The sequence below is a fragment of the Hemitrygon akajei genome, unplaced genomic scaffold (genome assembly GCF_048418815.1).
Source record: "Hemitrygon akajei unplaced genomic scaffold, sHemAka1.3 Scf000080, whole genome shotgun sequence".
In the NCBI taxonomy this organism is placed as follows: Eukaryota; Metazoa; Chordata; class Chondrichthyes; order Myliobatiformes; family Dasyatidae; genus Hemitrygon; species Hemitrygon akajei.
The window spans coordinates 1,792,792-1,820,327 of NW_027331966.1; the positions used below are offsets into that span (position 1 = coordinate 1,792,792).

General features: G+C 42.6%; 3 protein-coding genes across 3 annotated transcripts in view; 2 read left to right on the forward strand and 1 right to left on the reverse strand.

The window, feature by feature from the left end:
* LOC140722572 (uncharacterized) overlaps positions 1-27,536 on the forward strand; it is a 175,586-nt gene that overhangs the window by 93,218 nt on the left and 54,832 nt on the right. The gene's annotated exons all lie outside the window — the stretch shown is intronic.
* The window catches only part of LOC140722565 (NACHT, LRR and PYD domains-containing protein 3-like), an 883,504-nt gene that overhangs the window by 42,552 nt on the left and 813,416 nt on the right, over positions 1-27,536 (reverse strand). The gene's annotated exons all lie outside the window — the stretch shown is intronic.
* The window catches only part of LOC140722556 (NACHT, LRR and PYD domains-containing protein 3-like), a 36,224-nt gene continuing 14,880 nt past the window's right edge, over positions 6,193-27,536 (forward strand). The window contains exons 1-4 of the mRNA XM_073037259.1: positions 6,193-6,260; positions 9,912-9,977; positions 10,051-10,208; positions 27,344-27,510. Of these exons, the coding sequence (XP_072893360.1) occupies positions 6,193-6,260; positions 9,912-9,977; positions 10,051-10,208; positions 27,344-27,510 (459 nt within the window). The remainder of the gene's footprint in view (positions 6,261-9,911; positions 9,978-10,050; positions 10,209-27,343; positions 27,511-27,536) is intronic.

Below are 27,536 nucleotides of genomic sequence, written 5' to 3' on the forward strand. Positions count from 1 at the left end.
GCCCAGAAAATTCTGAACTACAATATGGGCTTATGGAGGATAGAAGAATCAGGAACGCCATTGTCATACTACGAATGCTTTTAGAAAGGGCAATTGAGTGTCAAAATGATGTCTTTTTATTTTTTATTGATTTCACTAAAGCATTCGACAAAGTGTAACATGAAAAACTATTTCAAATTCTCACTTAACTAAACATTGACGGAAGGGACCAGTAACTTATTCAAAATTTATATTCGAATCAAACAGTGGCTGTAAAAATTGATGATAATACAAGCAGTTAGACTAAAATTCAAAGGGGAGTTAGAGATGCGTTGCCTCACCGGAATTATTTAATATCTATACTGACATGATTCTCAGAGAAATAGAAGACCTAGATGGGATAAAAATTGGAGGTATTTACATCAACAATATAAGATATGCAAGTGATACCACCCTAATAGCAAGTGCTGCAGAACGCTTACAAATCCTCCTAGACAAAGTGTACAAACAAGTGCAGACTTTGGTCTAACCATCAACGGTAAAAAAAAAACACATATATGGAAATATAAAAAGGGCAGGATACTCCCAACTGCCAATTGTCCATCGGTAACCAAGAGATTGAACAAAAGACCAGCTTTAATTACCCTGGTAGCTTTATATCACAAGATGCTAGAAGTAAAGTAGAAATAAAAAGAAGAATTGCCATTGCCAAAACCAACTTCCAAAAAATGAATAAAATCACAAAATGCTGGCAGAACTCAGCAGGCCAGATAGCATCTATGGGAGGAGGTAGTGACGACGTTTCGGGCTGAAACCCTTCATCATTCTACCTCCTCCCATAGAAGCTGTCTGGCCTGCTGAGTTCTGCCAGCATTTTGTGTTTTTAATCATTTCCAGCATCTGCAGATTCACTCGTGTTTCCAAGAAATGAAACCCATTTTTACCGACAGACACATTTCTATGACAACAAGGCTTAGGCTACTGAAATGTTGCATCTGGTCAATCTCGCTGTATGTTTCCGAAACATGGACTGTAACACCTGAACTCCAAAAAAACTTAGAAGCAACAGAAATGTGTTTTTTTTTAGAAGAATGCTGAAAATATCATACAGAGCTAGGGTAAATAATGAGACGGTACTCCAACGTGCACATGCAAAAAGATCTTTAATGAGAACATTAAATGAGAGGAAACTTAAATTCCTGGACCATGTCATCAGAAAGGGAGAAATAGCATACCTTACATTACAAGGCCCTATGCCTGGGAAACGCGGAAGAGGAAGACAAAGAAGAAAATATATGGACACTGTGAAAGAACTAACAGATCTAAGTGTGTGACGGATCATTGACGCTGTGAGGAGTCATCGGATGTGGAGACCCATGATCGCCCAGGTGTGTAACGCGCAAGGCACATGCAGAAGAAGAATCAATGTCAGTCTCACATGTCCAGACACTCCTGTGATTAACGTCACTTTATGGACAGACAATCAGTCGTTTTAAACTATCATACTTTATGTATTGTGTTTTGTTTATTATTGTGGTCTCTATCATTATATTTTTTCTGTCTTGCTTTGGATCCAGAGTATGAATTATTTTGTTCTCTTTTACACTTGTGTACTAGAATGACATCAAACATTTTTGAATCTTGAATCCTGGGGAAAATGCCACGACCAACCTCATTATTTATATTCCATCTTGATTTCATGAACTCCTACAATGTCACCCTCATTCTCATCTGGACTAAAGATCCAGCTCAGCCAAATGCTTCCTATGACTCGGCCCTCTAGTCCAGGCAACATCTTCAACAATCTCTTCTGCACCCTCTCCAGCTTGATAATATATTTACTACAGTAGGGTGAACACAACGGTACATAATACTCTGTGTAGCCATGTACATTCATATACAAATCAATGGCATGAATAGTGAATTACAGAGGTGTCGACACTGACACACACATCCGACTCGTCACAGGCCTCCATTCGCTAAAACCATCTTCAATCATCTCCCCCTGCTTCTTGTTGTGAGCCCGGTGTGAATCCACCTCGCCAGCTCCCCGTGAATCCCACATGACCGAACCTTCCCGATCAGCTGCCATGCAGGATCTTGTTACAGACTTTACCAAAGTTCAGATGATCAACATCACTGCCTAACTTCACCCAACTCCCTGGTGAACTCTAAACCAATCTCCAAAATACTTGACAGATATGATGTGTCCTATTGGGCAGTGTAGACGGTGACTTCCCCATAACCAATGCCCAACCGCCCGGGATTTCAGCTTCACTGCAGACTGAGAAAATACCGATCCCAGCTGCAGACTTACCAACCTGGACTGTAGCCCGTATACTGGCAGTTCCATATCCTCAGAGTCACCAGCCCAATATCATCACACATACAAAGACGCCTTGGTGCCGGCAATTTGCCGTGGTGTTCCTGCCATTTCCGATTCACAAACTAAGGTGGAATTGGAAGCTAATGACTCTCTGCCGAAGTTGGTGCTCAGGTTGGTTCCCCGGTCTGTATAGAGGATGTGGATACACTTCAGCCTGTGGGTCACTTCAGCCTGACCCCAGCAGCTAAACACATTTGATCCCTATGTCATCGCTGTGTGGGATCTTGCCCAGCAGAGCGGGCTGCCATGTTTCCTGCAGTGTAGCAGGAACAAAATATAAAACTATAAAGTAAAAAATGCTGGGAGCTCAGTACATCAGACGACATCTCTGAAAGGACAAATGGTGGAATACCGAGTTCCAGAACCGACACTGTCCAAGATGCTGCCGATCTGCTGAGCGTTTCCAGTATTTTCGCCTCCTTACTTTAAATTTCCTGCAACTGTAGTATTTTCGCCCTCTTCATTTTAATGCACAGATAGAAACTGATTGCTACCCTGAACTGTAAATGCCACCCCACCCCAAACAATTTGTTAGTTCTAAGTTCATCCTGACCCTGGTGTAGTACATCAAACACAGTCAATGCTCACGGCATCCTTTCCTCCCACTATCACTCTGTTACATTTGCTCCCGAGGCCACTGTCTCTACCCTGAGAGGTGATGACCACAGAGCGATAAAAAGTGCAACACTTGCTGCAGCTCTGACGGGCTGTTACCCTGGAAACAGAGGAAGTGGCTCACAGAAAATAACCGAAAAAGGAAATAACAAACTGAACATCAGATGCTATGAGTTCCATTATGACAAAGATTAACACTGCAGCCATTTTGTAACGGTGAATCTACAATTGAAATGGTTGCTTTTACCCTGCCACGTGTTGTGTCCAACTAAACCTCTGGTATTGCTAGCGAACAATAACTAAATAATTAACTAACTAGCTAACTAAATAAATAAATAAACAATCAAACAAACAAACAAATAAATAAATAGAAAGGTGCAATACAAAACTTCACAATGAAGACAAAGTTTAGAAGAGAGATTGCTGAAATATATCATTGCGGCATTGGGATACAGGCTGGGCAAACATGAACAAGACTTAACTCTCGCATTAATAGGACCAGATATCGGGAAACCCTGTCAGCATTTCGGCAAGTCGTAGCCATGGAAAGAAGATGGAAATAAACTTCCCAGTCCCCCGAGAGGACGTGAGAGATCTGGATCTCACTGTCCTGTCTGAACTGGGAAAGATGAAACTACTCTTACACGTGGTGGAGTGTCCCGAGGGTGCGATTACTCTGTTTAACCCTCGAGTCTGCAAGAACACAGCGGGCCTAACGGGCGCTTCCAGTGCGCTGGAAATATGTAAAACAATTATCGACCCCAGGCGTTGATCCAGGTGAAGTTTGGATCCGATACCGGGCCGGGTGATGGAGGTAAAGTTCTCCAGGTACATCTTAATGGATGGGTTCAGTCTCGGCATCACCACCTCATCCCACTCCTGGGACCAGAACACCAGGGACTGAGCGGCGGCTCATCTCAGGCGGTTCGGTGTGAAGGTCCCATAACCGGAACGACCCCGGCAGGTTGTGTCCAGGAAGCGGGACGAGGCCGCCAGTTCGGGGAAGTTGACGGGACTCTGCACAACATCAGGTTCCCCGCTCCCGTGAACGGCTTCAGTACTCACCGATGGGAAATTGTCGGTCGCGTTCACCCCGAGTGACCGGCCACAATATTGACCGATGAGAACTTGATCAATTTGTCCTGCAGACAGCGATTGGTCCACCGACTCCCCGTGACAATCCACTTCAACAGAGAACGGAAAGAAATCTGCCGCCCATCCGGGTCCTCTGGGAGCGGGGGCGGAGCCTCGGAAGCGAGAACCTCTGATGTTGCAGATCTGCGTTTGAAATGGGAGCCAGAAACTGGATCACGTGACGGGTGGAGGGTCTCCCGTCTGAACCGGTGACTCTGCTTCTTGCCCCTCACACACTGCTTGACCTATCTGCCGCATTTTGCATATTATTTCATATTTACACCGGCTACATTTTTAATTTTTTCCCTCTGCATCTTTCACGTCCCCATTGCTCCACCTCCTGTTTCTCAGAGTTAGGGAATCAATTCCCGTCCCGGTCCAATACTAAATCCGCACCCGATTTGTGCAGGTTTCATTGAAATCACTCATACGTTTAGAAACACTAAGTTCTATTCACATTCCTCCGGAGCCTCACTGGACAGGAACACTGAAACACCAAGTGAGAAACAGCAGGAGGCCATTCAGCCCCTCTAACCATCAGCAAGATGCCGGCTGCTCTCTCATCTCAGTCACATGTTTCTGCCCGATCCTCATTTCCTCGATCCCTTCGGTCTCCACACATCTGCCGGCCTCTGTTTTATGTGAGGACGATCACCGAGTCTTCACCGCCCTCCAGGAATCAGTCTGGTGAATCTCTAAAGCAAACACTTTCTAACTTCTTATAATCCTCCGTGGAATTAAATATCTTCTGCAGCCCCGTGTTACCCCAACCACTCATCTCCCACCCCTGTCACTATTTCCACCTTCCCACCTCCCCCCTCACCTGGATCCACCTCTCACTCCCCAGCTCTTGCCCCATCCCCACCCCTCGACTCTTTTCTCTGACTATTTCCCGTCCACTCTCAGTCCACAGGGAGGGTCTCGGCCCGAAATGTTGACGGTCCATTTCCCTCCACAGATGCTGCCCGACCCACTGAGTTCCTCCGGCAGTTTGTCCTTTGGTCTGTATAACCCGTGTTAGTATGGGGAGCGGGATTTTACACCACATTCTCGGCACAATCTCAACAAAGCACAAATAATTGTTACGGTAATTGCCATACATAAACACGAGAAAGCTTGTAAACGCTGGAAATCCAGAGCAGCGCACACAAAATGCTGGAGGAATTCCTCACAACAGGCTCTATCGACGGAAAAGTGTAAACAGTGCACATTTTGGACCACGAGCCTTTTTCATTCCTGAGGAAGAGGGGAAGTGATCTGAATACAAAGGTCAGGATGGAGAAAGAGGCGAGCTTGGAGGTGATAGGTGAAGTCAAGTGTAGGACTGGCCATAGACTGGAGAGGAAATAATCGGAGTGTTGTCAATAAGAGAAAGGGAAAGAGCGGACCCAGGAGGAAGTAACAAGCTGGTGAGCAGAAATGAAAGTTCAGAGTGGGGAATACAGAAGTGGGGGGCGACATTGGTTTACTGGAAGGAGAATTCAATATTCATACAATTAGGTTGGAGGGTACCCAGATGGAATATAAGATGTTGCTCCTCCACCCTGAGGACGGTACAAGAGGAGGCCATTGATCGAGACGTCGGAATGGGAATCAGAATCAAAATGTTTGGACACTGCGAAGTCCCCCTTGTGGCAGATGATACAGAGATGCTCGACGAAACGGTCTCCCAATTTATGGCGGGTCTCACCAATGTTAATGAGGACGCTTCGGGAACACGGGTTACAATAGATGCCCCCTGCAGATACGCTGGTGATTTCACCTGCATTTACCCTAGCTATACCCAGCATTCATTACCTCTGTCAAACCTCCTCTCAACCTTCTACGTTCCAACAAATAATGTCCTAACGAATTGAGTCTTTCCTTATAACTCAGTTCGTTTGGTCCCGGCAACATCCTGTGAATCTTCTCTGTATTCTATATAGAAGTGATGTGAATGAAAGCTGCATATTTGCAGTTTGGCAGTGAATTGTGTGTTGGACTGTGATGGGTATCGAATCCGTGACTCTGTGATCCGGAGGAGTGGAATGGGGAAGATACGGAGGGAAATGTTTTAATTGTGGGCACTAAAAATATGAATGAACGGGAAAATACGGCAGGTGGGTCAGCAGCCTGTGAGCGGCGAGGAGCACAGTCACCGGTTCAGGTGGGGGACACTCCACCCATCACGTGATCCAGTTCCGAACTCCCAATTTACTGCAGGTCTGCAGCATCTGCGGGACACTACTCCACGTGCATGTCCGCTCAGACAACGCCGTGAGATCCAGATCTCTCACGTTCTCTCGCTGTGGGTGGGATTTTTTTTTTACTCAATTCCCCTGTTACGACCTGCCAACGTGCAGCCAATATTTCCCGATATATGCACGCATTTAATGGAGAATTAAGCCCTTTCCATTTATCTGGGCTTCTCAAAAACGTTCGCACTTCAGTTCAGCCACCCTAATCATTTATTTATTGTTTAGTTTTATTTTGCACTACTCATTTAATGTAGCTACATTATATATATAGTTACTGTAATTCATCGTGTGTTATTTTTGTTTATTATTGTAGGTGGAATCTGTACAGATTGGATGGGTTGCACCTGAACTCAAGGGAGAGCAAGATCCTTGCAGGTTGGTTTGCTAGCATGTTTCAGGAGGGTTTAAACTAATTAACAAATTTGCAAAGGGGATGGGACCCGGAGTGATAGAGCAGTGGAAGAAGTGCATGGAGTAAAGCCAGATCTAACATATAGAGAGGCTTTGAGGAAAGAGAAGCAGAGTAAAGGGTGTAAAGGTAGTAAGGCAGAAGGGCTAAAGTGTGTGTACTTCAATGCAAGAAGCATCAGGAACAAAGGTGATGAACTGAAAGCTTGGATACGTAAATGGGATTCTGATGTAGTGGCAATTACAGAGACTCGGCTGGCACCAGGGTAGGAATGAATTCTCAATATTCCTGGATTTCAGTGTTTTAAAAGGGATGGGGGGGGGGGGGTGAAAGGGGAGGAGGGGTGGCAGTACAGTCAGGGATACTATTACAGCTTCAGAAAGGGTGGGTAATGTAGTAGGATCCTCAACTGAGTCAGTATGTTTGGAAGTCAGGAACTGGAAGGGAGCAGTGACTCTATTGAGGGTATTCTATAGGGCCCCTGGTAACAGCAGATATACCGAGTAGCAGATTGGGAGGCAGTTGCAAAAATAACACAGTTGGTATCATGGGTGACTTTAACTTCCCTAATATTGATTGGCTTCTGATTAGTTCCAAGGGTTTAGACGGGGCTGAGTTTGTTAAGTATGTTTAGGACGGGTTCCTGTCACAGTATGTTCACAGGCCGACGAGGACTAGTATGCCTTACTAGATCTAGTATTAGGTAACGAACCTGGTCAGGTCGCAGATCTCTCAGTGGGTGAGCATCTAGGCGACAGAGAGGACAAGAAACTTTTTTATTTGGGATGGGCAAATTATGAGGCTATACGGCTAGAACTTGCGGGTGTGAATTGGGATGATGTTTTTGCGGGGAAATGTACTATGGACATGTGGGCGCTGTTTAAGGATCACTTGCAAGATGTTAAGGATAAATTTGTCCCAGTGAGGAAGATAAAAAATGGTAGGGTGAAGGAACCACGGGTGACGTGGAAAATCTAGTCAGGTGGAAGAAGGCAGCATACATGAGGTTTAGGAAGCAAGGATCAGATGGGTCTATTGAGGAATATAGGGTAGCAAGAAAGGAGCTTAGGAAGGGGCTGAGAAGAGCAAGAAGGGGGCATGAGAAGGCCCTGGCGAGTAGGGTAAAGGAGAACCCCAAGGCATTTTTCAAATATGTGAAGAACAAAAGGATGGCAGGAGGCAAGGTAGGACCGATTAGAGATAAAGGTGGGAAGATGTGCCTGGAGGCTGTGGAAGTGAGCGAGTGCCTGACTGAATACTTCTCTTCGGTATTCTCCAATGAGGGGGAACTTGATGACGGTGAAGACAATATTAGTAAGCTAGATGTTCTGGAGCATGTTGATATTAAGGGAGAGGAGGTATTGGAATTGTTAAAATACATTAGGATGGATAAGTCCCCAGGACCTGACGGATTATTCCCCAGGTTGCTCCATGAGGCGAGGGAAGAGATGGCTGAACCTCTGGCTAGGATCGTTATGTCATCGTTGTCCACAGGAATGGTACAGGAGGATTGGAAGGTGGCGAATGTTGTTCCCTTGTTAAAAAGAAAAGTTAGTAGGGATAGTCCGGGTAATTATAGACCAGTCAGCCTTACGTCTGTGGTGGGAAAGCTTTTGGAAGAGATTCTTAGAGAAAGGATTATAGGTATTTAGAGAATTATGGTGTGATTAGGAACAGTCAGCATGGCTTTGTGAAGGGCAGATCGTGTCTAAGAAGCCTGATAGAGTTCTTTGAGGAAGTGACCAGGCATATAGCTGAGGGTAGTGCAGTGGATGTGATCTACATGGATTTTAGTAAGGCATTTGACAAGGTTCCATACGGTAGGCTTATTCAGAAAGTCAGAAGGCATGAGATCCATGGAAGTTTGGCCAGGTGGATCCAGAACTGGCTTGTTTGCAGAAGGTAAAGGGTTGTGGTGGAGGGAGTGCATTGGGATTGGAGGGTTGTGACTAGTGGTGTCCCATAAGGATCGGTTCTGGGACCTTTACTTTTCGTGATTTTTTTAACGACCTGGATGTTGGTGTAGAAGGGTGGGGTGGCAAGTTTGCAGACGGCATAAAGGTTAGTGGTATTGTAGATAGTTGTCAAAGACTGCAGAGAGACATTGATAGGATGCAGAAGCGGGCTGAGAAGCGGCAAATTGAGTTCAACCCGGAGAAGTGCGAGATAGTACACTTTGAAAGGTCAACCGCCAAGTCAGAGTACAATGTAAATGGGAGGATACTTGGTAGTGTGGAGGAGCAGAGGGATCTGGAGGTATATGTCCACAGAAACCTGAAAGTTGCCTCACAAGTAGATAGGGTAGTTAAGAGACCTTATGGGGTCTTAGCTTTCATAAGTCGAGGGATACAGTTTAACAGTCGCGAGGTAATGATGCAGCTCTATAAAAATCTGATTAGGCCACACTTGGAGTACTGTGTCCAGTTCTGGTCGCCTAACTATAGGAAGGATGTTGAAGCATTGGAAAGCGTACAGAGGACATTTAACAGGATGCTTCCTGATTTAGAGAGTATGGATTATGATCAGAGACGAAGGGAGCTAGGGTTTTACTCTTTGGAGAGAAGGAGGATGAGAGGAGACATGATTGAGGTGTACATGATATTAAGAGGAATAGACAGAGTGGACAGCCAGCACCTCTTCCCCAGGGCACCACTGCTCAGTACAAGAGGACACGGCTTTAAGTTAAGGGTAGGGAAGTTCAAGGGGGATATTAGAGGAAGGTTTTTCACTCAGAGAGTGGTTGGTGCGTGGAATGCACTGCCTGAGTCAATGGTGGAGGCAGATACACTAGTGAAGTTTAAAAGACTACTAGACAGGTATATGGAGGAATTTAAGTTGGGGGGTTATATGGGAGGCAGGGTTTGTGGGTCGGCACAACATTGTGGGCCGAAGGGTCTGTATTGTGCTGTACTACTCTATGTTTTTATTACACTGCAGTCGTAAAGACAGCAAATTTGATGTCAGCCGCCGGTGATGTTGAACTTGACTGAAATAGACCCACACGTCGGTCACGTGATCAAATTTTACCGCAGATCTGCAGCATCTGCCTGTTTGTCTCCGTTGCCCCGCCCCGTTCTATCGACCAGCCAATTGCACTGAGCATGCTCAGCCTCCGGATGGGAGGTGGTTTTCTTTCCGTTCTGTGTTGAAGCGGATCCTCGGCGGGGAGCCAGGAGACGGATCTCTGCCTGCGTGCAAAGACATCAAATTCCCACCGGTGAGTGTTGAATCCGGTCCCGAATGCAGGGGTCTGATGTTGGGCAGTGAGTCCCGTTAACTTCCCCGAACAGGCTGTCTCGCCTCGCTGCCACCGCACCGAACCGCCTGAGAATAGCCGCCGCTCATCCCCTGGTGTTCTGGTCCGAGGAGCGGGAGGAGGTGCTGATGCCGGGACTAAACCCACCCGTTGATTTGTACCTGGGGAAATTTACCTCCTTCACCTGGCCCGGTATAGGATTGAATCTTCACCTGGATTGATGCCAGGTGAATAATTGTTTTACATAATTCCAGGACACTGCAATGGCCATTAGGCCTGTTCTTTTCTTGCAGACAGAGAGGGTTAAACAAAGTAATCGCACCCTCGAGAGACTGCTCCACGTGTATGAGTAGTTTCATCTTTCCCCATTTAGACAGGACAGTGAGAACCAGATCTCTCACGTCTTCACGGTGTGGATGGGCATTTTTTTTCTTGACTCCATTCCATTGTTACGACTTGTCGAAGTGCAGGCAATGTTTCCGGGTGGAATCCCTCTCCATGCGAGAATTAAGCCTTCTCCCATTTAGCACGGATCCTTACAAATTTCTACAACTCAGTGACGTCTCCCTCCAGAAGTTTCAAAGCAGAAGCTCAGTCTGCCTAATATTCCGACACAGTTAAAGAGCGGTATCGTTTATTGTTGTCATAAACCGAGGTTCAGTGAAAATCTCGTCTTCTGTACCATCCATGAATACATTACAACAGTACGTTGAGGTGATAATGCATTGCAGACAGACATGTGGTGCAATGTCACGTCGAGCTATATTATGAGGCCAGGTGTCCAACTCAACACGCTGGGGAACATCCAGTTTGGTCCCTCTGCTCATTCCGTGCCATTTTGTTCAACCTCTGTCTGGTCTGTATCCCATCGCTTCAATGACATCTATCAGCAATGTTTCTTTTAACTTTTGTCTTCATTATGTGATATTGCCTTGCACCTTTGAGCTAATTGAGTCATCCAGGAATCGTTTTTTGTGAGCTGGAACTACCAGAGCTTCAACCGAATACAACACAAGGCAGAGTAAAATCAGCCATTACAATTTTTGTTTTGGCTGCAGTGTTAATCTTTGTCTTGATGAAACTCATAGCATCTGATGTTGAATTTGTTATTTCCCTTTGTTGGTTTATTTTCGGTGAACCACTTCCTCCGTTTCCAGGGTAACAGCCCACCAGAGCTGCAAGAAGAGCTGCACTTTTTTATCGCTCTGTTGTCACCGCCTCTCAGCGTAGAGACACATTCGCTGCCCCTTAGGAGCCGGTGTGGAAACCTGGATGCCTTGAGCGTTCACTGTGTGGGATATATAATGCTTATATTGCGATATAGAGATAACTGATGAATGTAGGGATTGCATTTATGCAAATCTGTTTAGGATGTCACAAACAGGGATCACTCCCTCCACAATCCCCTTGTTCATTCATCCCTCCTCACTAATCTTCCTCCAGATACTTATCCCTGCATACGGCCTAAGGGCTACACCTACCGGTACACCCCCTCCCACACCTCCGTTCCGAGGCCAGAACTGTCGTCCAGGTGAGGCAACACTTCACTGCAGATCTGCTGAGGCAATCTATTGTGTCCGGTGCACATGATACTGACCCCTTTAGATTGGTGAGACCCACCATCAATTGGGAGACCGTTTTGTCGAGCATCTCTGTATCATCTGCCACAGGGGTGACTTTGCAGACCAAACATTTTAATTCTGATTCCCATTCCGACGTCTCGATCAATGGCCTCCTCTTGTGCCAAGATGAGACCGTCCTCAGGGTGGAGGAGCAACACCTTATATTCCATCTGGGTACCCTCCAACCTGATTGTATGAATATTGAATTTTCCTTCCAGTATACAAGTCCACCCCCCCCCAACCCACTTCTCTGTTCCCCATATGAACTTTCATTTCTGCTGACCAGCCTACCTACTACTTCCCCCCGGGCTCCCTCTTTCCCTTTCTCCTATTGACGACGCTCCGATTCTTTCATCTCCAGTCCTACACTTGACTTCACCTATCACCTTCCACATCCCCTCTTTCTCCTCCCCGACCTTTTTATTCAGATATCTTCCCCCTCTTTCTTGGTAATGAAAAAGGCTCATGGTACAAAATGTGGACTGTTTAATCTTTTCCATAGATAGAGCCTGTTGTGCTGAGTTTCTCCAGCATTTTGTGTGTGTTGCTTTGCATTTCCAGCATTTGCAAGCTTTCTCGTGGTAATAACCGTAACAATTATTTGGGCTTTGTTGAGATTGTACCTGGAATATGGTGTAAAATCCCGCTCCCCATACTAACACGGGTTATACAGACCAAAGAACAAACTGTCGGAGGAACTCAGTGGGTCGGGCAGCATCTGTGGATGGAAATGGACCGTCAACATTTCGGGCCGAGAACCTCCCTCTGGACTGAGAGTGGACGGGAAATAGTCAGAGAATAGACGTGAAGGGTAGGGATGGGGCAAAAGCTGTGGAGTGAGAGGTGGATCCAGGTGAGGGGGAGATGGGAAGGTGGAAAGAGTGACAGGGATGGGAGGTGAGTGGTTGGGGCAACACGGGGCTGCAGAAATGGAATTTAATTCCATGGAGGATTATAAGAAGTTAGAGAGTGTTTGTTTCAGAGATTCACCAGACTGATTCCTGGAGGACGATGAAGACTCATTGATCGTCTTCACATAAAACAGTGGTCGGCAGATGTGTGGAGACCGAAGGGGTCGAGGAAATGAGGATCGGGCAGGAACATGTGGCTGAAATGGGGGAGCAGCCGCCATCTTGTTGATGGTTAGAAAGGCTGAATGGCCACTTCCTGCTGCTTCTCACTTGATGTTTCATTGTTCCTGTCCAGTGAGGCCGGAGGAATGTGAATATTATTAGTATTTATAAACACAGAAGAAATTTCAATGAAGCCTGCACAAGTCGGGTAGGCATTGAGTATCGGACCGGGATGGGAACTCTGAGATCCGAGAGGTGGAGCGATGGGGACCTCAAAGGTACCGAGGGAAAAATAAAACATGTAGCTGGGGTAAATATGAAATAATGTGTAAAATGCGGCAGGTGGATCGGGCAGTGTGTGAGGGGCGAGGAGCAGAGTCACAGGTTCAGACGGGAGACCCTCCACCCGTCAAGTTTCTCGCTCCCATTTCCGGGATCCGCTACAGTTTGCGTATAAGGAGAAGGTGGGAGTGGAGGATGCTATCACGTATTTGCTGCACAAATCACTCTCTCACCTAGATGGGGTCAGTTGTGCTGTGAGGATTACATTCCTTGACTTCTCTAGTGCCTTTAACACAATCCAGCCCAAGATCTTAAGGCACAAACTAACGGAGATGGGAGTAGACTCTCACATGGTGGATTGGATAGTGGACTACTTGACAGATAGACCTCAGTATGTGCGGTTGGGAGACTGTAGGTCTGACACGGTGGTCAGCAGCACAGGAGCGCCGCAGGGAACCGTACTCTCTCCGGTCCTGTTCACCCTGTAAACATCAGACTTCCAATATAACTCGGAGTCCTGCCATGTGCAGAAGTTCGCTGATGACACGGCCATAGTGGGGTGTGTCAGGAATGGACAGGAGGAGGAGTATAGGAAACTGATACAGGACTTTGTGATATGGTGCAACTCAAACTACCTGCGTCTCAATATCACCAAGACCAAGGAGATGGTGGTGGACTTTAGGAGATCTAGGCCTCATATGGAGCCAGTGATCATTAATGGAGAATGTGTGGAGCAGGTTAAGACCTACAAGTATCTGGGAGTACAGTTAGACGAGAAGCTAGACTGGACTGCCAACACAGATGCCTTGTGCAGGAAGGCACAGAGTCGACTGTCCTTCCTTAGAAGGTTGGAGTCATTCAATGTCTGTAGTGAGATGCTGAAGATGTTCTATAGGTCAGTTGTGGAGAGCGCCCTCTTCTTTGCGGTGGCGTGTTGGGGAGGAAGCATTAAGAAGAGGGACGCCTCACGTCTTAATAAGCTGGTAAGGAAGGCGGGCTCTGTCGTGGGCAAAGTACTGGAGTGTTTAACATCGGTAGCTGAGCGAAGGGCGCTGAGTAGGCTACGGTCAATTATGGAAAACCCTGAACATCCTCTATATAGCACCATCCAGAGACAGAGAAGCAGTTTCAGCGACAGGTTACTATCGATGCAATGCTCCTCAGACAGGATGAAGAGGTCAATACTCCCCAATGCCATTAGGCTTTACAATTCAACCGCCAGGACTTAAGAACTTTTTTTAAAAACTATTATTAATGCTTTTTGAGTTAGTGATTTAGATGCATATATTTTTACTGCGTTAAGTATTGTACGTAATTAGTTTTTGCGACAACATGTGTATGGGACATTGGAAAAAAATGTTGAATTTCCCCATGGGGATGAATAAAGTATCTATCTATCTATCTATCTATCTATCTATCTATCTATCTATCTATCTATCTATCTATCTATCTATCTATCTATCTATCTATCTATCTATCTATCTATCTATCTATCTATCTATCTATCAAACGCAGATCTGCAGCATCTGAGGCTTTCGCATATACCAAAACTCTTATTGTTTGTTCTGGCATTGTTATATTGGTATCTGTTATCTACTCGTGCGTACTTTTATTTTAGCATCTATGTATTGCGGGAGGACCATCGGAGATCGCCCTTCATCCCCTTCTCCCATCTGGCTCCATCTGCTCATCCCTTGCCCACCTGGTTCAAACTCTGTCCAGTCTGTATCCCACCACATCAGTGATATGCATCAGCCATCTTGTTCAATCTCTGTACAGTCTGTACCCCACCATCTCAATGATATATTTCAACCATCTTGTTCAGCCTCTGTCCAGTCTGTATCCCACCACCTCAATGATATATATCAACCATCTTGTTCAACCTCTGTCCAGTCTGTATCCCACCACCTCAATGATATATATCAACTATCTTGTTCAACCTCTGTCCAGCCTGTATCCCACCACCTCAATGATATATATCAACTATCTTGTTCAACCTCTGTCCAGTCTGTACCCCATTGCTGCAATGATATATTTCAACAACCTCTCTTTCAAACTTTGCCTTCATTGTGAAGTTTTGTTTTGCATCGTTTCCAGAATTGGTTTTTCGCTAGCTAGAAATACCAGAGGTTTAATTGAACACAACACGTGGCCGGGTAAAAGCAACCATTTCAAACTTAGTTTCACCGTTACAAAATGGCTGCAGTGCTAATCTTCATCATAATGCAACTCATAGCATCTGTAGCTAAGTTTGTTATTTCCTTTTTCGGTTATTTTCGGTGAGACATTTCCTCTGTTTCCAGGGTAACGGCCCGTCAGAGCTGCAGCAAGTGTTGCAGTTTTTATCGCTCTGTGGTCACCGCCTCTCAGTGTAGAGACAGTGGCCTCGGGAGCAAATGTAACAGAATGATAGTGGGAGGAAAGGATACTGTGAGCATTGACTGTGTGGGATGTGTTACACCAGGGTCAGAATGAACTGAGAACTAGCAAACTTGTTGGGGTGGGATGGTATTTACAGTCTAGGGTAGCAATCAGTTACTATCTGTGCATTAAAATGAAGAGGGAGAAATACTACAGTTGCAGGAAATTTAAAGTGAAGAGCAGAAAATACTGGAAACGCTTAGCAGATCGGCAGCATCTTGGACAGTCTCAGTTCTGGAACTGGGTCTTCCAACGTTCTTCCTTTCAGAGATGTAGTCTGATGTACTGAGCTCCCAGCATTTTCTACTTTATAATTTTACATTTTGTTCCTGCTACATAGCAGGAAACATGGCAGCCAGCTGTGCTGGACAGGATCCCAAACAGCAGAAAGATTGTGTTCAAATGTGCTCGGTTTAGCTGCTGGGATCAGGCTGAACTGTATCCGCATCCTCAATGCAGACCGGGGAACCAGCCTGAGCACCGGCCCCGGTAGAGAGTCATTTAGTTCCAATTCCACATCAGGTTGTAAATCGGAAATGGTGGGAACACCACGGCAAATCGCCGGCACCAAGGCGTCTTTGTATTTGTGATAATATTGGGCCGGTGAGTCTGAGGATATGGAACTGGCAGTATACGGGCTACAGTCCAGGTTGGTAATTGGACAGCTGGGATCGGAATTTTCTCAGTCTGCACTGAAGCTGAAGTCTCGATCGGTTGGACATTGGTTATGGGGAAGTCACCGTCAACACTGCCCAATAGGACATCACATCTGTCAAGTATTTTGGAGATTATTTAAGAGTTAACTAGGGAGTTAGGTGAAGTTGGACAGTGATGTTGATCATCTGAACTTTGGTAAAGTCCGTAACAAGATCCCGCATGGCAGCTGATCGGGAAGGTTCGGTCACGTGGGTGTCACTGGGAGCTGGCGATGGGATTCACACCGGGCTCGAGAACAAGAAGCAGGGGGAGATGATTAAAGATGGTTTTAGCGAATGGAGCCCTGTGATGAGTGGGACGTGTGTGTCAGTGTCGAGACCTGTGTAATTAATTCATGCCATTGATTTGTATAGGGATGTACATGGCACGACGAGCAACTTTGAATTGAATTAAATTGAACTGATTTCTTAAATCCTTCACAAACATGTGGAATAAAAATCTTTACGTTACGTCTCGGTCAAAATGTGCAATGTGCAATGAAAGTAATTTATAATAATTTATAATATATTGAACAGTCCATATACTATAGAGTACACTCAATTGAGCGTGAGTTAACTGGTCTCATTGCCTGGTGGAAGAAGCTGTTCCGGAGCCTGTTGGTCTCTGCTTTTATGCTGCGGTACCGTTTCCCGGATGGTAACAGCTGGAATAGATTGTGGTTGGGGTGACTCTGGTCCCCAATGGTCCTTTGGTCCCTTTTTACACACCTGTCCTTGTAAATGTCCTGAATCATGGGAAGTTCACAACTACAGATACGCCGGGCTGTCCGCACCACTCTCTGCAGAGTCCTGCAATTAAAGGAAGTAAAGTTCCCATACCAGATAGTGATGCGGCCAGTCAGGATGCTCTCAATTGTGTCCCTGTAGAAAGTTCTTAGGATTTGGGGGCCGATACCTAACTTCCTCAACCTTCTGAGGTGAAAGAGGTGTTTTTGTGATTTTTTTCACTGCACAGCTGGTGTGAACAGACCACGTGAGATCCTCGGTGATGTGGATGCCGAGGAACTTAAAGCTGTTCACCCTCTCAACCCCAGATCCATTGATGTCAATAGGGGTTATCCTGTTTCCATTCCTCCTGTAGTACACAGCCAGCTCCTTTGTTTTTGTGACAATGAGGGAGAGGTTGTTACTTTGCCACCACTGTGTCAGAGAGATGACCTCTTCCCTGTAGGCCACCTCGTTATTGCTTGAGAGGAGGCCAATCTATGTGGTGTCGTCGACAAACTTAATTAGCAGATTAGAGCTGTGGGTGGCGACACAGTCATGAGCATACAGGGAGGCTAAATTCGGGAGACTGGTTTATAAGGCAACAGGTGACAATGAATTTCAAAGACATCTTGGTCAGTTACGGAGATGGGCTGAGTAATGCCAAATGGTTTTCAACTTGGACAAGTGAGCGATGGTGCATTTTGGACAGTCAAACGAGGTGGGACTGGTATAGTGAATGGGAGGGCACCGAGTGTTGTGGAACAGAGCGACCTGGGAGTACAAGAGTATAGTCACTGAAAGTGGACGTGCAAGTATAGAGAGTGGAAAAGAAGGCTTTAATCATGCTGGCCTTCATCAGTTAGGGCATTGCGTTCTGGATTATGGGCATTATATTGTTGGTGTGGCTACACAGAGTATTCTGTACAGTTGTGTTGACCCTGCCGTAGGAAAGATACTATCAAGTTGGATGGGGTACAGATGAGATTGCTGAAGATGTTGCCTGGATTAGAGGGCCGAGTCATAGGCAGAGGTTGGCCGAGCTGGATCTTTATTCCAGAGGAGAATGAGGGTGAAATTGTAGGAGTTTATGAAATCAAGTGGGAGCATAGATAATGTGGTTGGTCGTGGAATTATCCGCAGGGTTCAAGATTCAAGATTGTTAACAAGTGTTAAGGAGAACAAAATAATTGTTATTCTGGATCCAAAGCAAGTCCTTGTAAATCTCCTCTGTGCTCCCTCTACAGCAGCCATATCGTTTCCTGTAGTGAGGTGGCCAGAGCTGAACACAGTACTTCCAAGCGGGTTCTAATCAAGGTCTTGTATAGCTGTAACATTACCTCACGTTCTTGAACTCAATCCCATGGCTGATAAATGTCAACACACCATATGCTTTCTTATCAACACTGTCAACGTGTACAGCAGCTTTGAGTGTTCTATCGACACGGACCCCAAGATCTCACTGATTCTCCAGACTGACGAAAGTATTACCATTAATATTATATTATCTTGTAATTTGACCGAAATGAACCAATTCACGCTTATCAGTATTGAACTCCATCTGCCGCTTCTCTGCCCTGTTCTGATTCCTATCGATGTTGTACTGTAACATCTGACAACCCTGCAGACGATCCACAACACTCCCAACGTTTGTGTCATCAGCAAACTTACTAACCCATCCTTCAACTTCCTCATCCGGGTCATTTGTAAAAATCACAAAGAGAAGGGGTCCCAGAACAGACCCAACGGAACAATATTGGTCATCATCATCCATGCAGAATACAAAATATCTACAACCGCCCTTTGCCTTCTGTGGGCATGCCAATTCTGGATCCACAAAGCAAGGTCTCCTTGGATACCTTACCTCATTCCTTTCAGAATGAGCTTTCCATGGGGAACCTTTGCTAACCTCTTACTGAAATCCATATACGGTACTTCCACTGTTCTACCTTCATCAATGTGTTTTGTTACATCCTCAAAGAATTCAATCAGGTTCATAAGGCGTGATCTGCCTTCGGCAAAGCCATACTGACTATCCCTAATCAGACCATGTCTCTCCAAATGCTCATAAACCCTGCCTCTCAGGATCTTCTCCAAAACTTGCCCACAACGGAAGTAAGACTCACTGGTCTATAATTTCTTGAGTTATCTCTACTCCATTTCTCGAACAAAAGAGCAACATTTGCAACCTTCCAATCCTCTGGTACTTCTCCCCACCTAATTGATGATACAAAGAGCATCGTCAGGGGATTAGCAATCTCCTCCCTCGATTCCTACAGTAGCATGGGGTATATCTCGTCCAGTCCCGGCGACTTATCTAACTTAAAACCTCTCAAAAGATCCAGTGCATGCTCTTTCTTAAAGTCCATACATTCATGTGTATCAGTCTGCTGTAAGTCATCCCCACAATTGCCAAGGTTCTTTTCACTGGTGAGAACTGAAGCAAAATACTCAGCATCTCAGAATATTTCAATGATCGGCAGGTTGAGAAACATTTGTTGACAATGTAGCGGTGAAATGTAACCAAGCTAATTTGCCATTGCTGGCGACCCCCCACAGGTTTGTTCTACTTGCATGACGTGCCCTCAAATCCAATAATGATTGTTACAAATGTCGGTGATAAGTATTCGATCCTTTATTAGCAATCAGTAAACATACAATCTTGAAGCGATGAAACTGATCTGTACCCAAGTTTAGGTTCAGCGTATTTGAGTGGATAATAACAAAATATATGACATCCGTCAGTCCCCAGCTGGGTAGTGTAGTAGGCCTCCGTTAGTCTCGATAGACATGGATTTGCACCTTGGAACGTTTCCAGGGCGCAAGCCTGGGCAAGGTATTTTTCTTATGGAAGATCGGCAGTCGCCCAAGCTGAAAGTCTCCCCTCTCCACGCCACCAATGTTGTCTGAAGGAAGGGCATTAGGGCTGTGTACTGCATGGAACAAAGCACAAATATATAACTGACTCCCTTTGCGCATACCACACCCTCACTGATGCAACCAGTTACCATAAAAAACATCATAAATTCACAACGCAGGATACAATGCTGATAGAGAACAGATACATGGCTCCTACACACAGGCTCAGCTCTGATACAGAGTCTTCCACCTGAAATGTTAACATACTCTCTGTCTTGTTGATTAACTCCAGCATCTTATTTTATTTATGTTAATGACTTTCCCCAACTTGTTGTTTTGGATGTATGGCATGTCGACATTGTGTCATATAACTAACTATCTGATAATAGCCAGGTGATATGCTGAAAGGAATCGTAACTGAGTTTTGGTGCTAATAATGGTCTTAAAGTCCTGCCGGAAAAAAGCTATACTGGTTCAGGACAAGATGTCACGATGCTATAGGTGATATTGCATTGTTCAGGATGTCGGAGTGTCTCTCTGTAGACTCAAATCCTATATTGCCGTAAGTGTCAATGCCAGGCGATGTTAAACTGAAAGGAGACGGTGAGAATCAGGTCTGACCGAGAAATCTGTATAATCCAGTGACGAGAGGAATAGAAGTCTCATCATCAGCAGAAATGATTCACCCCACACTGCTGTAACACTTGTCCATTACTCACCACAGCGCCACCAGTGGTAGGAGGACCAAAGCCGTGGCCGCTGTCTGCCCAATCTGCCTTGCCATTCCGTAGACGCAACACACCTGGTCCAGGACACAAGATTGGTTCCAAAAAGGGAATTGCCTGCAATACAGAGAGTAGATACCCTGGAAAATCCTGGTCCAGTGTACAATCCATGGAGAGATCGGAAATGGACATTGTGTGACTGTGGGTGGATGGGCACAGGTGGATCAGGCCATGTCAAGGCTTCAGTGGATCGGCCCAAGATGTTTGGAAGTGTTTGCCTCTGTTTAAAAACAAAACAGTATTCTCCTTTAATTAATGTCTGACCCTCCTGTTGTTGTTTTGTTTTGTTACAGAACAGTAAAAACTGATCACACCTGTCCCCAAAATGCATCAAGGTTCGAGCAGTGGAGGAGCTCCAGTGACGTCAACGTCGAGAAAGGACACGGGTATGTTGGCGAATTATTTTAATTTATAAATACTCTGCGGATTCTGCGTCTGGGTTTAATGCAATATAGGCAATTCACAAAGTATTTGTCAAAACTGAGCAGGGAGATGAGAGAGAGAGAGAGAGAGAGAGTTAACATCTCTGGGGAAACACAGTCACACGTGGAAGGAGTACAGTTACCGTCTGCTCCTGCTCCTCTTACAGATTGTGATGCACATTAAAATAGCGAGTCATTCCAGAAGACAAGACATTCTGCAGGTGCTGAAAGTTTCGGGCAACAAAAAGACACACAAAATATTGGCAGAATTCAGCAGGTCAGGCAGCATCCATGGACAGGAATAAACAGTCAACATTTCAGATCAGGACAACAAGGAATACAAAGTAATGTGGAAATATCTGGAATTTCTGTCCCCTCATTTCCAGTCCAATGAAGGGCCTTGGCCTGAAACGTTGATTGTTTATTCTCCTCCATAGATGCTGCCTGACCTGCTGAGTACCTCCAGCATTTTGTGAGAAATCCTAGAGATTTGCTAAGGAAGGGGTTGACCAGGCAGGCAGACAGTAACCGAGAGCAAAGCGGTGGTGATGGGTAGTACCAGGAGAGTGATGCTGATGGGTTACTATATTCTCAGGAATAAGCAGAGTCCTTTCAAAACAGGGAGGTATATTCCTGCGGACATGAAAGAGCAGACTTCAACAGATGGAACTATACCACCTCCTACACCACCGGCGACCCCTACCCTCCGGCCCAAACCCGTTCTCCCATATATATATTTCGGACCGTGTTTTGTTTTTTAAAATTTTTTATTGAGTTTTCAAATGATTACAGAAAGAAAAAAAAATCTACCCTTCCCCCCTCCCCCCTAACATCCCTATAGAAGAATAGAAAAAGAAAAAGAAGAAAAAAGAAAGAAAGAAAGAAAGAAAGAAAGAATGCCTCGATATTGGAAGATCCCCACATGCTCCACGGAGTTCATAATAACTTTAGTATATATATTTATTTATTTCCCCAAATAACCAATTATTTTATCTTCGGAGCACCTATATATTTAATCCTGTCTTTTGTAAAAAAAGGGTGCCAAATTTTCAAAAATGTTTCATATTTATCTCTTAAATTATAAGTAATTTTTTCAAGTGGAATACAGCTAGAAATTTCATTCTTCCAACGATCTATCTTAAGTATGAATCCGATTTCCAAGTAACTGCAATAGCCTTTTTGGCTACTGCCAGTGCAATTTTTATGAATTCATTCTGATATTTATTCAATTTGGGTTTTGGTTTTATCCCTTCAATATCGCCAAATAAAAATAATATTGGGTTATGTGGAAGTTGTGTTCCAATAATTTGTTCCAGTAAAACTCTTAAATTTGTCCAAAAAGGTTGAATTTTAGAACAAGACCAAGTAGAATGTAAAAAAGTCCAATTTCTTGGTTACATCGGAAACACTGATCAGATAAATTTTGGTTTAATTTTTTTTTTGTGGTGTAATATATAAGTGATGTAAAAATTATATTGCACTAATCTTAACCAGACATTTATTGTATTTGTCATACTATCAAGACATAGTCTTGACCAATTTGTTTCTTCAATTTTAATATTCAAGTCAATTTCCCATTTTTGTCTTGACATGGATTCCTTGTTTAATTGCCTGTTTTTGAATCAAACTATACATACAAGAAATAATTTTTTTGAGTTCTTCCTTTTTGAATTAAAGTTTCTATTTCATTAGATTTCGGCAATAACATTGTTTGACCCAATTTTTCTCTTAAATAAGCCCTTAATTGGAAGTAACAAAAAAGAGTGTTGTTTGATATTTTATATTTATTCTTTAATTGATCAAATGACATTAATATACCTCCTTCAAAACAATCTCCTATATATCTAATCCCTTTCTGAAACCAATTATATAAAAATTGATTATCCATTATAAAAGGAATGTCAATTTTGAATTAAAGATCTCTTTGCTAATAAAGATTTCTTTATCTCATCATCAACATTTATCTTATTCCAGAAATCAAATGTTTTAATATAGGAGATTCTTTCTTTTCCCGTATCCATTTAGATTCCCATTTATATATAAAAACTTCTGGTGTATCTTCTCCTATTTTATCTAGTTCTATTCTAATCCATGACGGTCTATCTTTCTCAAAAAAAGATGCAATAAATCTAAGTTGATTTGCTTTATAATAATTCTTAAAATTTGGAAGTTGTAACCCTCCTAGATCAAAGTTCCATGTCAATTTTTTCAACGATATTCTTGACATCTTACCTTTCCAAAGGAACTTCCTCACATATTTATTTAACTCTTGAAAAAACTTCTGGGGCAGTTGTATTGGTAGTGATTGGAATAAGTATTGTAATCTAGGGAATATATTCATTTTTATGGTATTTACTGTACCTACTAATGTTATTGGTAATATCATCCATTTATCAAGATCTTCTTGAATTGTTTTCAATAATGGTAAATAATTTAATTTATACAAGTTCTTTATATCATTATCAACTCTTATACCTAAATATTTTATACCGTTTATCGGCCATCTAAATTGAGTTATTAATCGACATTGACTATAATATCCTTTAGTAAGAGGTAAAATTTCACTTTTATCCCAATTTATTTTGTAGCCTGATATTTTCCCATATTCTTCTAATCTAGAGGATAATTTATGCAACGAGTACAATGGGTTTGTTGAATAAAGCAGAACATCATCAGCAAATAAGTTAATCTTGTATTCCTCCTGGTTAACTCTGAAACCCTTAATATCTGGGTCCATTCTAATTAATTCAGCTAATGGTTCTATCGCCAACACAAAATAAAGCAGGTGATAATGGACAACCTTGCCTAGTTGACCTTGTTAACTGAAATGCTGTTGAAATTTGACCAATTATCACTTCTTTAGCTTTGGGATTAGTATTTAAGGTTTTAATCCATTTTATAAAGGATACTCCTAATCTATATTTTTCCAATACCTTAAATAAAAAATCCCATTCCAATCTATCAAATGCTTTTTCTGCATCTAAGACAATTGCCACACTCATTTCCTCCCTCTTTTGTGCTAAATGAATTATGCTAAGTAACTGGGTTACATTATCTGCCGATTGTCTATTTTTGATCAATCCTGTTTGATCCATATGTATTAATTTTGGTATTTAGATAATCTGTTAGATAAGATTTTTGCTATTATTTTATAGTCAGTGTTTAACAAAGAAATAGGCCTATATGATGTTGGCTTTAAAAGATCTCTTATCTTTTTTTGGCAATACTATTAAAATAGCTGTCGAAAATGATTCTGGAAGTTTATGCATTCTTTCCGCTTGATGTATTAACTCCATAAGAGGAGGAATTAATAGATCTTTAAACTTTTTATAAAATTCAGGTGGAAAACCATCTTCTCCAGGGGATTTATTACTTTGAAATGATCCTAGAGCTTCTTCGACTTCTTTTAATGTAAAAGGCACATCTAATACCTTCTGTTCTTCCGAATTCAATTCTGGAAGAGTTATTTGTGATAAAAACCTTTCTATCTTGACATTATCATTTTGTGGTTCTGATTTATACAGTTCAGAATAAAAATTCTTAAACGTTTCATTAATTTCTAAAGGTTTATAAGTAATTTTATTTACTTGTTCGAATTGCATTTATCGTTTTAGAAGTCTGGTCTGTTCTTAACTGCCAAGCAAGAACCTTATGTGATCTTTCACCTAGTTCATAATATATCTGTTTAGTTCTCATAATTGCTTTTTCTGTTCTATATGTCTGAAGTGTATTATATTGTAACTTCTTATTAACAAGTTGTCTTCGTTTTTCTTCTGTCAGATATCTTTGAGATTCATTTTCTAATTTTGTAATCTCTTTTTCCAATTGATCTATTTCTATCATATATTCCTTCTTAATTTTAGAAGTATAACTTATTATCTGACCTCTCAAATATGCCTTCATTGCTTCCCACAATATAAATTTATTATCAACTGAATGTGAATTTGTATCTAAAAAAACCTGAATCTGCTTTTTCAAAAAATCACAAAAATCTTGACGTTTTAGTAACATTGAATTAAATCTCCATCTACAAATTGATTCCTCTTTATCTATCATTATCATTGTCATTATCAAAGGAGAATGATCTGACAATATTCTTGCATTATATTCCATATTTTTCACTGTCTTGAATATTCATTGTTAATAGGAAAAATATCTATCCTTGACTAAGTTTTATGTCTATTTGGATAAAATGAATAATCTCTTACTTTTGGGTTAATTCTTCTCCATATATCAATCTTTCATCAATTATAAAGTTAATTTTGCTACTTTTGATTTTGTGACAACCTTTGTTGATCTATCTAAAACTGGATCTAGACAAAAGTTAAAATCTCCACCTATTAATATCTTGTCATGTGCGTTAGCCAAATTCAAAAAGACCTCATATAAATTTTTCATCATTTTCATTTGGTGCATAAATATTCATAAGAGTCCATAGTTCTGAAAAAAGTGACAATGTATAATTACATATCTCCTCGCCGAATCAATTAATACATTTTCTATTTTAATTGGTAAATTTTTATTAACCAAAATTGCAACTCCTCTCGCCTTTGAGTTAAATGAAGCTGCAATAACATTTCCAACCCAATCTCTTTTTAATTTCTGATGTTCTTTCTCTATTAAGTGTGTTTCTTGTAAAAAAAGGTATATCCATTTTCATTTTTTTAATGTGTGTTAAGATTCTTTTTCTTTTCACCGGTCCATTAAGCCCATTAACATTAAAACTTTAAAAATTTAGTAAATTGGTCATTATTTTTAATTGGGTTACTCCAATCTATAATAATACATAATCTTTCAACTTTGTGGTACTTTGGGGAATCTTTTTAAAATTCTCCATGTTGCTATGTGTGTCCCCACCGATCATCCAGGCAAATAAAGAAAGATAGAAGAAAAATAGATTATAAAGAAAAAAACAAAATACCCCCTACTAATGTTGTGGATGAAAAAAACCACAACATTACCCCCCTCTGTTTTACGGGTCATGGCAATCGCCATGACTACACACGTGAATCCCGTAGCAATCGATCCAAAGCTCACCCAGCTCACCCACGACATAAAAAGTATATATATGTGAAGAAAAATACTACTCGCAATTAATATTTCTCCCCCTGTATCATCCTCAAATGTCCATCAATTCCATTCACTGTCTCTGTCTTCATCTTTAATCCATTACGCTTGGAAATCTCTTGGAAATTATCAGTGTTGCTGGGTGATGCATTATGAATTTATAACCCCTTTCCCATAAAGCTTTTTTCACTGGGTTAAATTCCTTTTTTCTCTTCAAAAGGTTATAATTTATATCAGGATAGAAAAGAACTGCTTTCCCTTCTATCATCAATGTCACTTTACTCTTTCTGGCACATTGGGCAGCCGCCTTCAGGATCTTTTCTTTATCTTGGTATCTTAAGCATTTTATCAAAATTGATCGCGGATTTTGATCAGCTTGATGTCTTGATCTTAAGGCTCTATGAGCCCTTTCAATTTCAATTAGAGTTTCTTCTTCCATTTCCAAGTTCTCAGGGATCCATTCTTGAAAAAAAATTATTGGATCTTCTCCTTCTATATCTTCTTTAAGTCCAACAATCTTAATATTGTTTCGTCTGCTAAAATTTTCTAGCTTATCCACTTTTTCCAACAATTGTTTTCTTTCTAATGTCCAGGCAGAGATATTATCTTCGATTTTATTCATTCTTTCAACCATGTCTTCCGTTGTTGCTTCCAAGTCTATAATTCTCTTTATCATTTTTTCCTGTCTTTTTATCATTTTATCAAACATAATCTCCATATTTATCTTTTTTATTTCTTTTAATGCGTTTAATTTTTCTAATTTACGCATTATTTGCATCAAAGTTTTTTCTATATTTCCACAAAAACTTTTACCTCCATCTTCGTCTGATTTATCCAGAGAATCTGAATCGGCCGCAGATTCACTTGCACTTCCGGTTTCAATCGTAACTGGGATTTGTAGTTTGAGTTGCTCGCGTTTGCGCATGCTCCTTCCTTCACGTTTGCGCAGTTCTTGTTGGTCTTTTTCTTTAGAAATGGTCAATGTTGCCGCAGTTTCCTGTTCTGTATCACCGCAGGTGAAATGTACCTGAGCCCGCGGTTCTCTCGCAGAGGTGGGCCTTGATTCTGTTCCAATTTGCGTTGTCTTCACGGTAATAGTTTTCTTCGTCTTCTGTTTATGAGACACAGTTTGAAACAATCCGGAGTAGTTTATAAGTAACTTTTAGAAAGTATTTACTAACTTTTCTTCATGTAAACATCAATCTACTGATTTTTTACGGGAGCTGGTTTCCCGCGTCTCCATTTTACGTCATCACGTGACGTCCCCCCCCCCACCCCGCCCGGACTGTGTTTTGTGATCTTTAGGTTCCAGAGAGAAAGTTACTACCCTGTATGGTGTTGCAATGTCTTTAATGCTCCTAATTTTCCTTCACAGGTCCGAGCTCAGAGATCACCGAGCTCCTGGCAAGCTGGGACGATTTCCAGCTGCTGCAGTTGACGGATTTCTACCGGGACAGGCTGGAACAGACCATGGAAAGAGGGGTGCACGGAGTGAGTCTGGCGTTAACGGCCGAGAATCAGTTCAGCGGAGAGGAACATCGGGTGAGTGTGAGGGAGAATGGGTTTGA